We start from the raw sequence: 15,834 nt of genomic DNA, 5'->3' as shown, positions 1-15,834 counted from the left end.
TTTTAGCCTGCCTGTTAGAAGTGGTGCTTCTCAACTTTTGCACAACAAAGATTGGATTCTGTATACTTGATAAAAGGCACACGACATTCATAATCAGACAAACAAAAGCAGTATCAATTAGGAGTAGATATAGGTCTACTTCAAAAGGTTTATATCGGTTTGCAAATAATATTTTCAGAAAACATAAAAGTGTAAACACAAATCAATCAATGAAAATTACAACAAATCTACACTGTAGTATTAATTCAAACTGAAGCCATGGCCATTGTCAACGCATATGAGTAAATGCCACAAACATTTTTTATGTAACAGCTAATTGGAACAAAACATAATATCTCTATGTACTGTCAGTGAAATGTTGTTTATAAAGAAAACTATGATTGCATAGAAAAAAAATTCAACATCAACACTTCACCATAACAATTTTGTACAAGCAGCAATCGTGTCAACAGTTTGTTGTAGTACAACTATTCAGGTTTTACATTAGGGTATAATTGCATAAAAGATACATGTATTAAAAGTGCCACATAAAGTGTATTGGAAGGACTTTTAATATTGCACAAGCTGACTAATTGCTTCGGCTGCCTTTCCTCTAACTTCTGGAGAAGAATCTTTCAGTAGCTGTACAAGCGCTGAAACCAATATAAAAATATTTATAAGACTAGATTGCCAGCAATGATTGCCGAAATAAACTATAATTTTATCTCAGAAAGTCTTGTTTGTAGCTAACAGCACTGATGAGGATAACATGTAAAATATCATTCCTTTAAAATCATTTAATCATTAAAACTACAACACAATATATATGTCCAATAACATTTCACCTCTACATGCATGTTCCTTGTTCATAGTTTCACGATGTTCCTCGTCCAAGTTGGTCATAAGAAAGCCTTAAAAAGTGTTGTTGTTACACTTGCAAATACTCTAACAATATCTCTTTACCTGTGAACATTGCAGCATTACACCTCAATTTTGACCACTGACTTTTGTAAAAGGACACGCAACCCATGACATAGAAATTTATTTTCTCCGGAAAAACAGTAACCTAAAAAAAGAGCAAAACTACTGCTTGCTTGCCAAGAAACACAGAAACAAATGAATCTCACCATAATTTTTGACAGATTGCTCATAAACTCTCCATAATGTAGATTCATATCTTCTAGAAGATGTTTTTGAAAGACTTCATCTATCTCATTTGCTCCAATGTGGGGGCCAATTTCCCGCAATGTTTTTTTACAGGACTGAAATGAAAACAAAAATAACTTGGCGGGGAATGTCAAAATCCACACAAACACTCTGTACCTTAATTACATCCACATTTTCATCGTTAAGATGGAGTAAGATGGAAATAAGATTTGAATGGACTTGCTCCACATATGACGCTTCAGAAGAACCTGTTCCAAATTTGCTTAAGGCTCCAAATAATCGAAATGCAGCCACACGAACAACTGGGTTGTCCTGAAAAAGTGTGTCACTTAATTTCAATTGGTGTCAACAGATTAAGAACATGCTTGCATGCAATTTTAAATGCAAAAAATACACTTTTAGCACCTACATTTTCAAAACATGGCCGCACACGAAGACATACATTGATGAAAATCGAATGAATGTTTGTCCTTTCAACTTTATCAAGAAACCTGTAATTTTGTGGATCACAATATTTGGATTAATAATTTTCCATTATTAACTGCAATACTTATTGCAGTGTGCATTAAGTTTTAATTTTTGGGTAATGTTATCCACACAGCAACAAAATACTTTATACACATTAAGTGGCAATTAAAATGAAATTATTTCAATATTATAACATACCTAGCAAGACCGGACATGGCTTCCAATGCAATTGCATTATTCGGATCATCTTTATCGTCCATTCCCGTCATCATGGCACTTAATACACTTGTGCTGTACCTTTCAATCTACATTAAAAGTTATAATGCAAGACATATTTTCAACATAAACAATACATCCCACAGAGCTAAAGTAAAACTCATCTTGACAAACATTTCAGAAAAATTGCATTGAGAATGGTTGTAAAAACACACTAAAATGTTTGAAGAGTTGAAACATTAAACAGGGTGTTTTGTTTGTGTTAAAATTTTATAAAATCATAAGTTAAGTTTGTTTCCCACTACATAAAAGGAATTTGCATTATTAATTAAAATCCTGTTTTGTAAATCCCAACTTGTTTAACAAAGCATTCATATTTTGCAATGATAAGTAACATGTGTTTTCCATCTTTTTCAACATTTTTTCAAAAACATTTACCTGCTCTTGTGAGGAGAAAATAATATTGGCCAGTCCCCTTATACACAGTTGTCGAACTAGAGTATTTCCATCGACAAGTTTGCTTCGTAAGCCATTCATGATTATCTCCAGCAAAACATCATTTCTTCCTGCAGGTTCACAGACGAGCTGAAATAAGAAGCCTTGTACACAAAACAGTTTTTTGACAGACCTTACTTGTAAATACCTGAGCAAAGAACCCCACCACAGTTGCCCTTTTCATTTCATACATGCTTGGCAAATAAAGGTTTAGGCTGCTAACAAGATGAGATACATCTTCAAGGCGGTGCTTGCAAAACGAACTATACAAATGATCAGAAAACACATTATTTTATATAAATACAACAAAATGTCTAAGAACAAATATGTAAAATCCAATGTCATTACTACATCAAACAATCTATATATACAATGTAAGCTACAAAAGACAATGTTTAATGAATTCTTTTAACCCAGCCATGGCGCTGAGAGCCTCAAGAAACGTATCGCCAGTCCGAACATCCAAAAATGACCACATTCTCCTTTGCTCCAAACTGCTTTGTAGGGTTGAGTCACAATGACCAACCAACACTGTTCGAAGCAAGTCCACTGCTTGTCTGTGATACAAATGCAAAACTGCAAGAATTTGAAGTATATGCATTGCACATAGTAGGTACTAAGGCCTTCAACTAGACTGAGAACAGCGTTGTAATGTGGCCATGCATTTTTGTGTTGCAGTAACATACATGTATGGATCTATTCCCAGTTTTGGAGGTGATTGCACATCGATCATGGATCCAACTCTCACCATTGCCATGGCAAATAGGTGATAGGAGATTTTTTCACGAGAAAGGTCAGACTTTTGTGGATTTTCGTGCATCTCCAGAACAGATTGAATTGCGCAAGTTATCTGAAAATTTGTTTTGTTTTATGCCAGTGGTAAATGTGCAAACAAAATTACAAAAAAACATGCTACAGGTAATTGAAAAATTGCTTTTATTGTTTCATTCCTGATACAGAAGCTAATACATCAATATTTCTTGCATCACGAGCACAGTTTTGCTACATGTACTACTTAAGACCAAAAGTACATTTTTTCTCCCAACAAAACAAACTCACGGCAAGAGATGAAGAAGTTGCGGTTTTCATTGAACCTTCTTTAGGCTTTCCCTTTCTCTTCAACACTTCTTCATACGGAAGACTGTGGTCGTACAGGTCAAGTAGAAGTTCAATTGCTGTTGTTCGGATGTCAGTGCTTCCGATTTTCCACCAGCATGCTTTAACTACACTGCATACAAAAACAAGTCTCACATTTATTGCAAATAATCACACAATTTCTTAAAACGTGAGCACAACTGCTGTAGTCATACAATTGTGATCAAAACAAATAGATAATAAGGGTGGCTATAAGTCTAGGTAACAAGGAATGTGTAAAAAAATATTTAAAAAACTTGTACACTACTGACACTAATGGTTAGATCCATATGTGATTGTCAGTAAAACTGTTGGCTTAATTTTTATGTAAGGTTCAAAACAACGACAATACAGACAACTCAGTAGATGTTTTGTACAAAAAATATATTTTGCCATAAATGCTATCGACAGTTTCTGCAACTGCCGAGAATGTGAAGAAGAAACGAGAATTTAGGTAACAATTATATAAAAGTCTATATAAGTATGTACAATGTACATCTATAGGTAAAAGGTAAAAACCATCAAATATGCTGATAAATGATTTATCTGGCCACAAACTTTTGTTTGTGCTATGCTTACAGTAAGTTTAGTATAACACCACTTACTCAGTATAAGGAAGAGGTGAAGACAGCAAGGATTTAATACAGGCTTGAGCATGATGACGGACCAGACAAGAAAATAGGTTCAAAACTCCATCCTTAACATAAGGAGGTTTGCCATCCACAGAAACCTCTGCAAGTGTTCCCTTTAGTATTGACATTATGTCTTCAATCTAATAAATTTAAAACACACCAAGGTACAATATAGATGATACAAATGATAAAACACTGCAAAAGTGAACAAATTTTTAAAGCAAAGACATTGGGTTAAAATATGGTTCAATATTGCTCTGCAAAATATAAATGACACCAATTTTAATGCCACAACAACTGCAAGGTACAAAAAAAATACTAAATGGAAATTGTAACCGGTCATGTTTCTATTAGCAGAAATAAAAAATTAAAAAACTATTATAGTTGTTTTCCAATGGCAATTCTAACCCACACCAAATCTCACCTTGTGAACAAATATTGTTCCTCTGGACTCAAATATATGATGCAAAGTAAGACAAGCCCCATATGCAGCAGGACCTTGTTGATTTGACAAGGAGTCAAAAAGTGAAACTGTCAATGATGCCTGCTGGAAGTGGAGTAACTCGGAAGGAATCTTTCTACACAATATCTGACAAAAATAGAACTCCATGAATGCAGCAAAAAAATACTGAACAGAATATTGCAACAAAGTTCAACTGTTGGTCAGGTATTGATGGTCTGTCTATTTTTTTATTATATGATATATGATTTTTAATATGAGCATGCATTATCAAAACAGTAATTTTTATACTACTACAACAAATAACGCTAACACTCTGTTTAAAGCATTGGTAACATAATAACGATGGACTGTCAACACAAACAGTATAAGAAACAGAACATTTGGTGAATGAAAACAGATGTTTACATACCTGGGCTAGGTCAACAATGGCCGTGTACATCAGTTGACCTCCAACCTGTTGAAGTTGGGTGGAAACCTTTGCAAGTGAACTTGATTCAAGAGAGTGTCCTTCATTTTCCACTCCTACATGCATAAAAATCATTGGTTGCTCACATGCAATTTGATTATTCAGTAAGAATTTAAATATGGCAGAAAACTGCACGAAATATGAAAAAAATACGGCATTGTTGAATCTGTTTTGCTTTTACACCAACGACAAACCAAAAAAAATTACAAATTAATTTGAAAATTTATAGGAAACTAAATTAGGTCCTTATGTTTTATAATACATATAGTATTAAATAAGGTTTAAAGGCAGTTCTCCATGGCACCTAAACTAGCATTATCTCCACACACCATTGTATTTGTTCTGTATATCTAGTAGTTGTTGAATACAGTTAAGAGCTGATTGTCGCATCTCAGGGATATCATCACAACAGCAAGGAATCAAGTGTGCAAGTAACACACCAAGATGAGACAGATCAGAATTAGTCTGTGCGATAATGTTTGCTGTTAAACAATGAGTTATTGAAAGACAACATAGACTTTATTACATTCGAGACTTTAAAGAGGTTGTAGTAGGATTTGAAGACTTCATGCACAGTGAGCAAAGCTTGCTTTCTTTCATGGGCAGCAGGTGACATAAGAAAAGGCTCCAAATGCTACCAAAAAATACCAATGAAATGTCTCTAAGTAGGATATACAACACAAGAACAACAGTTGCTTTAAAGAATATACATTTTTGACACATCAAATTTTAGTGTCAAATCCACTTTATTCAAACAACACTTCATACAATAGTAACTTTCAGGTAGGCTGATTTCAAAATAGCACTAAAGTAATAATTTAAGTGGTGAAATACAATTTGTATATATTACATTCTCATATTTGCAACTTTATTCACATTTACGGAATTATTTCTTTAGCTCATTGTTATTTGAAAATTTTTCATCAATCATTAAAAGAACATTCGTATTGCACTATTAAAACATGCCGGGCAGCATTAGTAGAAAATTATTTCAAAACTGGTATTATTGGAAATTAAATTTACCGGGTTTTACATAAAATGCAGATTCAAAGCTCACCCTAAAAACAGAAAACAGTCCTGTAGAGTTCGGCTTCTTTCGAATAATTTCTTCAAGCAGATCGTACAGACCACGAACACATTTCTGATAGATTTCCTAAATCAGCAACACTGGTAATAATATGGTACATAAAAACAAATAAAAACTTACATGATCTTTATGTTCTTCTTCTGGCTCAGGGATGGGAACAATGACCCCCATACACTGTTTTACAAGTGCAGCTATATCACTGTCGGCTATTGGAGGGTCCAATTTACTGTGTTGTAAAAGTTTTAAGGAGGAATAAACCTTCACACATGCAAAACTAATCGCAAAATAATATACAGACATCATGACAATATGCGTTGTCTGATTAATGGTGGTAGCAATCCCCTATGCATGTGTAGGACACCAGGCCAGTTGTGTGCTTGCGCACCTGTGTACTTTGGCCACAATATACCCTGCAGAACCACTGAGCTTATGCAGCTCAGTCGGTAGAGCGTTGAGCCAGATTAGCAAAGGGTTGTGAGTTCAAATCTCAACTTGAACTTGATTTTTAGATCTTGCTCTGTCTTGTTGGAAAAAAAGGATGATCCAGCTTGGCTGTAATGCCAATAAACTTTATGAATACATTATTTTAAATTTTCGGGTAAAATTAGAAATGTTTCCTTTGGTCCAAAACTCATTGGTATTGTAAACATTTTTTTCGCATATTTGCATTCTGCTAAGATCCATAAGCGACCTCAATACAATGAAAAGCATGAACAACAAAGGATACACTAAAGATGCACAAGCTTTCATAATGGCAGCCTTAAGAACAGAGGGTTTATCATGGATATCATCTTTCATGTATGTCATTAGCCTTGTGACGAAATCTTCACGTGCAGCAAATATATAGCGGGGTTTATTGGAGTTGCTTGTAAAATGATCCGGGTCTAACGATCGGGCAATCAGGTTCACAGAGGTGGCGATGTCACCTCTTATCATTGGATCCTAAAATTGTTGAAAAAATGTTGGGGGGATTGGGGGTTATACAGAATAAGTCTACACAACTTTACACAGTAAACATCACATCCAAGATATCAGTTACAGGTTACGACCGATATTTGTTACACAACACCACAATGTGATATTTCTGCACAGCTTTATCTACCAAAAATATCATTAATGCAGGTCTATATTAAAAATTTCAACATCTGTAAAGTACACAACATGAAGACATATAACCATAACTTCATGGCCGAACTTTATTAGTAAGCCCATTAAAGATAATTTAAACATTCTTTACTTATAATGAAGAGTGGTAACAAGATATATCAGTCTATTGTTTTTCAATACTGGTGGTAATGAATTGTGAATGGCCATAAACGCACAATTTCACCTTAATTCCTTTGAATAAAGGAACAATAGTTTTCACAATGTTGGTCTCAATTCTGGAGGTAATGAGTTGTGAAGGTCCATAAAATGCAATGTAACCACAACACAATGCAACAAGGCCTTTTGTTTTTTCCAAGTCCACCAAAGATTTCTCACTCTGTTTAAAAATAACAAAAGGTTTGTTGTCGCTGAACAAACAACTTCTATGGACGAAAGTGGTAACAAACACAAAACATTTATTATAAATTTAGGTTCTAGGTTCAGAATCAAACCAAACAAAGTTAAAAAAACGCAACAGGCTTGTTAAAAAAAACAGTATCTTTAAAAAAAAAGTAAAAAAAATAAACACTGTTATTGACATTCAACAATTCACATATTACAAATTCCAGATTTTTACAACGGTTAAACATTAACTAAAACCACCTTGAGAAACGTGAAGTAAGATGACTCTTTCTTGGTTATATTCTGCTTTGTAAACTCTGCTACCCTTGAAAGTGTAGCATCAAGATGGGAAGAAGCACAATAACCAACACACACTGCTGACCCCTGGTAAAATACAACCACTGTAGCAATCCAGTTCCATAAGATTTTATCAGTGGACTTGCTTATGTACAGGTTATTATTTCATTTTCTGTACTCTCATTGTTACATACAGTTTTAAACAGCTTCTGCTATTTGCAAAGGGTGATGCATTAAATCGTGAAAGAATATTTTTCACTAAGTCGTGCAAAATTTGGTTGCAGATTTACTCACAAAATTGAGAATGTTCCTTAGTGATGTAAAACATTTTATATGTGGTATAGTTAAGTTCGAAACTGTTTGACATAAATGTTTTAATGCTTGGAAATCAACATGTGTATACCCAGTTTAACATGTGTAAATGATTTATATTCCAAAATCAAATTGCTTCATTTTTCTTTATTTTGCTTATTTTACAACTACATTCTTTCAAATTAAATAGTCCACTTATGCAAGGATAGTACCTCTCTCTCCAGTTGGTTATTGTGTTTGATGCTGAGGAAAAGTGTTGCCAGGTAACTCTCCACAAACTCCTTGTTTTGTGTTTTTCTCAGCACTACACCCAGGCACTTATAAGCGAAGTTCTGCAGAGAAGGAAAACTCTTTGCTGACGATATATGAGTCAGGTTTGAAGGGCCATAAAACAGGAAACCGCCATACTTGCTATTTGCATTTTACCTTAACATGTAGGACCTTACCTTGTATGCAGGCTCAAATTCATACAGGCTCCACTGTGAGGTGAGAGATTGTCCAACAGAACAAATCCATTCCTCATTGTTCACTTCATCAACGGTTCTCTGTAGAAACTAAACACAACAAGTGGTGGATTACTATGAGTAGCACTGTATAGTTATATACCAATGGGTAGTGCACATTTTGTACACACATTGTAAATTCTTTAGCAACAATAGTGTCAGTAAAAGTTGTTTGTTTAAGATTTGTTTTACAATCACAAATTTCAGTAAGCACAGAATGTTTTTTATGGATGTAGATGCAACTGAAGTAAGGTTGAAACGATTCTCATGTTAATAGTTAAAAAGACTTTTTTTACATTCTTAATTTTTGCATTTTGAACAACTTAGTTAATAATACAGAAAGGCTGTAGATTCTGTTGCTACTGTGAATAACACAAATCGAAAAAGTGTAATGTTATTATTCATTTTAGCTAGTTTACCTTTAACAGCAAATCTTCCCATGTTGTCTGTGACCAGTTGGTTGTGTCCTCAATATTATCTGTAAAAAAATATTTTTTTAAATTTTAAAATATTATGTTTCACACAACAGAAACACAACTCAATCATGCAAAAAATTGTATATTTTTTAGAAAACTTATTGTTATAAAGTTCTGTACCTTGTAAGTGCTGGATAATCTTAGGTATGATTTCATCCCATACTTCAACCACAGAGTTATGGATGTTGGGACTAAAATGTTGCAAGAGAAGCAAAGTTTCATGTGTATGAGATCTAGGATTGTGTGGATGAGCAAGAGAGACAAGCATACGAGAAAACAATGGGACTGGAGATGGAATATTCACTAAAAAAAGAATGAGTTGTTGACGTTTTTAAAGTAATGGCAACACACTGTCTTGAGATTGATATTTCTTAATACAGATTTTGTGTTGCTTTACATATTTCAATAATTGTTTTTAATATATTCTTGTGGTTCGATAAGAATTGCTAGACCAACATAGGATTTTTGAGAAATGTTTCTGATATCCTGTGTGTGACCCTACTACATCTTACATTACAATGACCATTATTTCACTTTCTGTTTTACTGCTTTACCTGTGTGGTTAAAATCAATGATGAAATCATCAGCTTTCTCTTCTCTTTTCTTCTGTGCAATGTGGGCCAGAGAACAAAATATTACGCCCAGAGCATTAGAAAGGTCTAAGTTAATGACAAGTTCAAACAGGTATGGCCACAAAACCTGCAACAAAAACCAAATCCATACAAAATAATTTGACTTAGTAGTATCATGGCCATGACAAAGGCATTCTGTAACAATATACTGGATGTTTTTTATGGTAAAGAAATATTCATTTTTAGCTTGACCACTACTGGCATAAGATTTTTGCCATTTGCACCACGACATCTTTAATTTTTTTTTCGATTGCTCTGTAATTTAGTTCTTTTGTTACTGAAAGACAAATTTCCGAAGGACTTTTTGCTATACACATAATATATTAAAGAACCACATCTATAATAAGAGTTTAGAGGGTTTAACAGCACAAACCTTCTCCAAGCCCTCAACAGTGGTAGTGATGAGTTTGAGTATATCATCACACATTGTCCGCACTTGCTCATTTGTAACAACCGACTTATCTTTGACTTGTTGGTTCACAGTAAGACTGCATTGTCTGATGATAAACTGCACATATTCCTGTCCACCTTCGCACTCCAAGAAACCATGGGTTGCCATGGCAATAATAAGCTGCATTTAAAAAACATTATGAGAATAAAAAAAAACTAAATTTGTTAAAATTGTGATATTAACAAAGATCCACTTTACACATTTGTGAGAATGAAGTAAGAATACTTAATAAAATGGTGAAGTTATACCAGAATTCTACTGCGAATCTACTAACATATTGTGTTTCTGGCATATTTTTTTTTGTGAAATTCAACATTTCAAGCTGTCTATCCATATGTCAGAGATTTGTTGCAGTAAAGAACATGCAAAATTCCAATATGATATTATATTTACCTTTCCCAAGCTCAACTTAACTTTGTTGCTTGTCTCATTCAATTGACCAAGAAATCCAGTTACAATTAGATCTTTATGTTGGTCCATTGACTCAGCTGCAATAAAGTTACGTTTTACTGACTGCTATAACTTTACTTCACAAATTAAAATCACATGTTGAAATTTATACCATTTGAATTTATGAGATGTCGCAAAATAACCAAATTTCCAGCCTTTACTCTTTCATCACGAGATTCAGCTCTTTGCAGAATTACTCTGATGATGATTTCAGAATACCCAGTAGCTGTGAATTGTGTCATAATTTTATACATAAATATCTATCAATACATGCAGTAGTCTTGTCGAACATAACAGCTTTTGCAAATAACGTGATTGCAGGGATTTGTTGAGTTGTTCTTGAGTTTACTAAACAAGGCATAATGTGAAATATGGGCATATTGGATTTCCACTGTCAGATATCTTTGCAATTTGGGCATTGCTATCATATTTATGACAGGATATCTTTTAAGAAAATAAATTCCTGTGTCTGTACACTGTACTTGTCTACGTAACAGCATTGGCAGTGAACACCAAATGTGGACCTTTTTTAATATTTGCTACAGGTGACAATATATTTGTTCACTCACCTAAAATCCCAAAACACCTCAAGACCTCATTGTAATTCTTCACAAGAATGTTTGAGGCATTTTCAGGGGTGTTCCAGACCTACATACCAAAAACATTGCTCAGTCAAAAATGTTCACATAAAAAAGTGAAGTTAACAATCGAGTCTCATCAGTGCAGCTGGTCACTGACGATGGTCTTGGCAACTAACTAGACAGACAGAGACTATTCTACTTTGTGGTGACTTGCAGTCTAAGCCAATCAGATTGGTACCTTCTAGGTACAAACTAGCAGAGACGAACCACACTCTTCGGTCACCAGCTGCATTGATACCTGATGGGTCGATGCATGCATAACTGTATCATTGTTGTCTCAATGCTTGCAAAAGTATGCACAAGAGCAGCACCTGGTTATGAAGGTGAACAGTTAGGCCATCTATGTTTTGTTCCAAAACGTTGCTTTGTGCTGCCGTCACTGCAGCTATCGTTTCACACAAAGCTGATGTGAAAGCAAATGGTTCTGCAGTGTGCCTAAATTAAAAAAATTAAAGATAAACTTGAGGGTTTTCTTCTCAAAAATTTACAAAACTTTAAATTTATCTATCTGTGGTTTATGTTTGTGCAGATACTGTATAAAATTACGAACAATTAAAGATGCTTAAATTCAATACCTTCGACTGAGTGAAATTAGCATGGAAACAAGTTTGGGTGCATTTACTTCCAGTTTGTCAACTTCCATCAGATGACACATTTTCCCAAGTGCACCGACAACAGCACAAACAACCTACACATGTTAAATTGTAATCGAAGCAATAAAAACAGTTTTCCACATGTTTGCTGGGTCATCAGTTATGTCACAATTACAATGAAAAAAGAACACAATTCCATTCAGTTACAAGTTAATAAACGCAAAAACTGCAATTCCATGGCACACCTTTGTAATAACCATTACCAAAAGGTAAGATTACATACATTTGTCATTTGGAGCTTTATGCATTACAGAAAGTTAAATATTCCCAAAAGGAATTTTTGACTGTAGCAACAAACGTATTTTGTTGCATTGCAAAGTGTCAAACCACTTTACAGTCACAAACTTCTGAAAATGAACGGGCCACATGACATATCACATGTTACTTACAAGAAAGGGAGGTATAACATGTCTCATTTGTGCAACATTTGCAAGCAACAATTTTCTAAATCAGTGATTCTTAACCTATCAGTCACATCCCATAAGTCCATGCATTGGCCCCTGTTAAACTTTAAACAACTGAACAGTTGCTGAAACAGTTCGTTTAGTTCAGTTACCTTACACTGTAACAGGAATTAGTTTTTTAAATTTTAAAGATTGCAAACAATCAAGTATGCATGATTAATTACTTTTCTATTGCAACAATTGCAGCAATGCTACAGCAATCATTACAGAAGCATATATGTCAATATTAGAGAACAATTGTTGTATGACATAACAATCAACCATGAAATATATTATAACATAATGGTAGATCATAATTTGATATGGTGGATCTACTACTTTACTCATATCTTCAGTGTTTTCTTACATTGATTCAGGGTAGCAAAAGGGAAAGTGACCAATATAAATAGCACCCATATAGAGACCCTTTCCTGCCCCCTTCAATACTACGGGTGGCGCACACTAGTGATGGGTTGCGCCGGATCCGGGTACCCGGACCCGGCCGGATATTGACCAATTTTCAATACACGGACCCGGCCGGATAATACACTTAATTTTACCGGATAGTTGGGAAAGCATTTTTGTCCTAAAAGCGTACAAACAATTCGCAAATTACTCGTTTTTGGGACCCAGTCTGTTATACTCGCCGACGTAAGATTTTTTTGTTATTTGTTATTAAGGTTTTTCGTGACGTGTTATACCATATTAATAAATGCCCAAGTTGATTTGTTCCACTTATGACAGGCTAACCTTAACATAGCATTTTTGCCATAATACACGAATCAGTGTTAACAAACTGCCGGATCCAAATTATCCGGCCGGATTTGATTAATAACTATCCGGATCCGGCCGGGCCGGATAATTTGGAACTGGGAACATCACTAGCGCACACCCTTCCTACGTTAAGAACCACTGTCCTAAATGTTGCTCAAAGTATAACAAGCACTTAAGTAACTTCCATAATCATGTTTCAATGTGCAAGCAAACAATGCACTTAAATAATTTAATACCTTTTGTTTTGTCTTTTTCTAATAAAGCAATAAAAAAAGATGCGAATATGTGAGAAAAACAATTTTAAAAATCATTTCAGTTTTAAGACAAATAGTAAATAACTCATCCGAACACTTTTACTAACCTTTGTGTCTCGCGTTTGTAACCAAGATGTGTATAAAATATCGTAAGCGCCATAAATTTCTGTTGAAAATGTTGTTTTGCTAATCTGGTTTTCACCTTCTGTATTGTCATTAGCCACAAACTCCAAAATACTTTCGCAGAAGTTGGTTAAACACTTGGAGAAAATAACCCTACAAGCATAAACATACGGACATACCATGTTACCAAGTTCAGGCAAACAAACATGAAAATGTTTGATAAACATTTATGTTACAAAGGTTTCCTACCTATGGACTTCAGTCTTTGCCAGTGAGAGTAATGGAAGTGTGGTTGAAAGTAGTTTTCCCATGTATGCCGCCATCCCATTAACTGCAATAGGTTATCACAAACTTTTACAAAACCAATCCTTTTAAGTATTTTCTCCATACTTTTCTAGTCAAAAGACTGCTACGCCACCAAAAAAACATTTTTATTTTAAGCCACTTTTTCCTACCAATAAATATAGTACTGTGTATATTAATAACTGAATTATCCTGGTGTGGCACATTTCTTTAATTTTAGTGTAAGTCTTTCAGAAGAATAGGACAAAATCAGGGAAATATCATAACCTTACACGAAAAAAACATATTTGACACAAAATCTGTTCCTATAACTCACCATTTGCAACAGACAATTTTCCAAGGGTTTGGACAACAAAAGAGTGGGGGAGAATTCCTGGCACAAATTTCTTTAATAATTCCTCCATTACTTCACTGAGAAAATACATCCCAGCAGAGACAAGTATGTCGCTTGCCACACTATGCAACTCAAGAGTGGCTTTCTGCACAAAATAAACATAATATGTAGCCATCTTTCATTAAAAAATTTGTTGATGATATGTTTACTGTATGAATAAAATATTTAGAAACAAGTGAATAATGTACAAGATTGTACAGTGAATAATCTAGCATTTAGGCATGGTATGAAAATGTGGTTCTAGATCTGCCACAAGATGTACATACTTTTGCTTTTGTAAGATCTTCTGAAGCAATTGTTATTAATTTCTTAGCAGTTTCCGATGTAATTGATGAACATGTCTCTTGTAAAATGTTGTCGATACAATGCAAAAGCAGAATTCTATGATTCTGGTCAATCTGGATATGTAAAATATTAAGAAAATTAAGTATATTGTTGCATCCACTAGTCTTAGTCATGAGTTTGCACGATATTAAAAATGTATTGTCATCAGTTGAAAAATTTGAATGTTTTTAACAACATATAAAAAAAGTTTTTTTCATACAAGTTCATGTCAATGTAAAATCTAATGATTTGTGTTCACCATTCACTATATAGCCAAATATTATTTTAATACCATTTTAAAATGACAAAAATGATAGTATTACTTTGGGGTGATTGACAAGAAAAGAGTGTATTGCATCCAAAACCAATTCCGGACTTTTCCTCCCAAATGTTGAAAGTGATTCTGAAATAGCTTCTTTAATTTGGGGCTCTTTGTCAAATGAACTTGATATAAGTGCTGCAGCCAATCCTAAACACGAGCAAAGACACAATGTGTAAGTAACCAAATTGCATCAAAGCCATTTGTAAGGTATTTGCTTAATGTCTGAAACATTGTTTAGAATAAGTTTTTTGCCAAGGTGTATAAAAGCAGCAGGTTAAATAGAAAAAATTAAAATAAATTATTTCTGTACAGCACATCAAGTTTTTTTAACATCAGTACATTAAAGGTTGGACATTTTCCTATGCTTTCACCAAAAATAAAATGAAGTGTAGAACATTTGGGCAAATAACATAGTGCAAATTTAAGTAGTTTCGAATGTTACTGGGAAATATTAAAAACCTCTGGTTTACATTTTTCCAAAGATTGGTTCCCTTTTGATTAAATTAGCCTATATAAATTTGCAACACATTGGTATTTAACTTGTATTTCGTATTAAGCCATATTACCTGAGGCCTGGGACCCAGGAGAAGGTGATGAACTCATGTCTTTTTTGCTTCAGTTTGTCAGTATATAAATATGTTTTATCACAAAGATAATATCCGTTTTCTCTTCATGTAAACGCGTAAAGAATATGAAGACGCCGGACGATTTCACCTAAATACGATGACGTCACACACCGTTCTATCACGTGCGTGTGTTTACAAACGACCCGCCATAGAATAATTGCGGTGTTTTATGGTTTAATTATAGAATGCTAAAACAGTATTCCACGATTTTATTAGCAAATGAAAAAAAAACAGATTTTCAAGACCTGGCCTAATATTTTT

General features: G+C 34.1%; 1 protein-coding gene across 1 annotated transcript; it reads right to left on the bottom strand.

The window, feature by feature from the left end:
• Positions 1-49: 49 nt before the first annotated feature.
• On the bottom strand, positions 50-15,663 carry LOC145912985 (maestro heat-like repeat-containing protein family member 1). The gene is made up of 39 exons (XM_083000472.1): positions 15,514-15,663; positions 14,949-15,094; positions 14,568-14,699; positions 14,224-14,386; positions 13,854-13,935; positions 13,589-13,757; positions 11,933-12,045; positions 11,669-11,792; positions 11,286-11,364; positions 10,829-10,942; positions 10,660-10,754; positions 10,189-10,386; positions 9,738-9,882; positions 9,304-9,486; positions 9,127-9,185; positions 8,651-8,758; positions 8,417-8,536; positions 7,857-7,979; positions 7,438-7,590; positions 6,835-7,049; positions 6,228-6,333; positions 6,078-6,173; positions 5,547-5,654; positions 5,350-5,485; positions 4,964-5,076; positions 4,516-4,680; positions 4,065-4,231; positions 3,385-3,553; positions 3,012-3,175; positions 2,739-2,882; positions 2,474-2,588; positions 2,269-2,415; positions 1,813-1,919; positions 1,556-1,637; positions 1,303-1,458; positions 1,107-1,241; positions 943-1,045; positions 825-890; positions 50-632 (listed from the first exon to the last, which is right to left on the bottom strand). Exons 1-39 carry the CDS (start codon positions 15,548-15,550, stop codon positions 550-552), a joined length of 4,920 nt encoding a protein of 1,639 aa, XP_082856598.1. The 5' UTR covers positions 15,551-15,663; the 3' UTR covers positions 50-549.
• Between the last annotated feature and the right edge of the window lie 171 nt (positions 15,664-15,834).

Source organism: Ascidia mentula, chromosome 9 (genome assembly GCF_947561715.1).
Source record: "Ascidia mentula chromosome 9, kaAscMent1.1, whole genome shotgun sequence".
Taxonomy (NCBI): domain Eukaryota; kingdom Metazoa; phylum Chordata; class Ascidiacea; order Phlebobranchia; family Ascidiidae; genus Ascidia; species Ascidia mentula.
This window is presented reverse-complemented; position numbering and strand designations above follow the sequence as displayed.